Raw genomic sequence first — 1,207 nt, 5'->3', positions numbered from 1 at the left:
TGCCTGGATGTGGAGCTTTCCATCAGGAGAAAGGTAGCAGCTGACGGCTTCATGGTTCACCCCTTCAGGCAGATCAAACTCCTGTCTGAACTCCTGCAGGCTGTAAGAGTAGGAGCCTTTCTCGTCCTCCTGCTTCTTCTCAGACTTCCCACTGACTCTCAGCTTGTTGCCCACCTGCTTGACTGACAGCTCCTCTGGAGAAAAGCCTTGAGTGTCCAGGGTCAGACCGAAGTGATCTCYCSCTTTGYTCAKCTGGTAGGAGAMTGGCTGCAGGGCCACACCTCTCCTGAAAGCTCCTGAGTCCTCCAGCATCTGCTGTTGGAGTTTGTCCATCAGCTCCAGACTGCTGCGCAGCTCCTGGAAGGTTCTCTGCAGGATGTCCTGCTGTTTGAAGAGAGGTCTGACTTCAGGCCACAGCCTGCTAACAGGCCAGGAGAGGTCCATGATAGGCCTCAGAGCAGATCTGAGTGCATGAGACATCAGCATCTTCTTTGGGTTTAGTCTTCTTCTTGTGAAAAATATCTGTGTTGCTTTGTGTCTCAGCAGTGGGACTGTCTCACTTTTATATTCTAAGACCAGGAGCTGAGACTATTCCAGAAATTACTAGCAGTTTCTACAAATATCCTCTAGATGGAGCTTTTTCTCCAAATTTCTCCGTCTGTCTTTGTTATGTTTTTGCTCAACATTTTGTTGTGGGGTTACAATAAATACCTGATTATATAATAAATCGTTAGATCTTCTACAAAAAAAGGACAGTTCTTGAATATTCCTGTTCTTTCAGGAATTCTCCTGAATTTTCACAACCTTTCCACTTACATCCCCCAAACCCCATTTTAAAGTGGATTAACTCTAATCTCAGTGTTTTTCTTTCCTGGTAACTTTACAATTGTACTTTATTCAGATTTTCATTGACACACAGTGTTAAACTAGCTAAACAGAACAAACACTGACAGTGTATTAGCAGCAGTGTCTGCTGTCTTATTCTCAGTTTTCTTCTAAGTGTCCATCAGCTCAGTAATGGCCCCTCCAGTGGACATCAGATGGATGTATCTGATGCTCTCGAAAGCCGCTGTCTGCATATTAGTATCAAGATCAATATTTAAGGCTAGACATGTATGAAATATAATAGGATGAGAAATCAGAGGAGAAATGAAAGGAAGACACTTCTGAAAATGTAAGCTTCACTTTACATGGTTATATATATATA

General features: G+C 43.3%; 1 protein-coding gene across 2 annotated transcripts in view; it reads right to left on the bottom strand.

The window, feature by feature from the left end:
* LOC106513602 (heat shock protein 30) overlaps positions 1-506 on the bottom strand; it is a 5,183-nt gene extending 4,677 nt beyond the window's left edge. Inside the window, exon 1 of one of the 2 annotated variants that reach the window (XM_014002525.1) lies at positions 55-506. In XM_014002525.1, the coding sequence (XP_013857979.1) occupies positions 55-486 (432 nt within the window). In that variant the 5' untranslated portion in view covers positions 487-506. Of the gene's footprint in view, positions 1-3 lie in introns of both variants that reach the window. The other variant, XM_014002524.1, reaches the window with a different exon arrangement.
* Between the last annotated feature and the right edge of the window lie 701 nt (positions 507-1,207).

The sequence above is a fragment of the Austrofundulus limnaeus genome, unplaced genomic scaffold, assembly GCF_001266775.1.
Source record: "Austrofundulus limnaeus strain Quisiro unplaced genomic scaffold, Austrofundulus_limnaeus-1.0 Scaffold13, whole genome shotgun sequence".
Lineage (NCBI taxonomy): Eukaryota > Metazoa > Chordata > Actinopteri > Cyprinodontiformes > Rivulidae > Austrofundulus > Austrofundulus limnaeus.
Note: the sequence above shows the minus strand (reverse complement) of the source record. Positions and strands in the feature narration are given on the sequence as shown.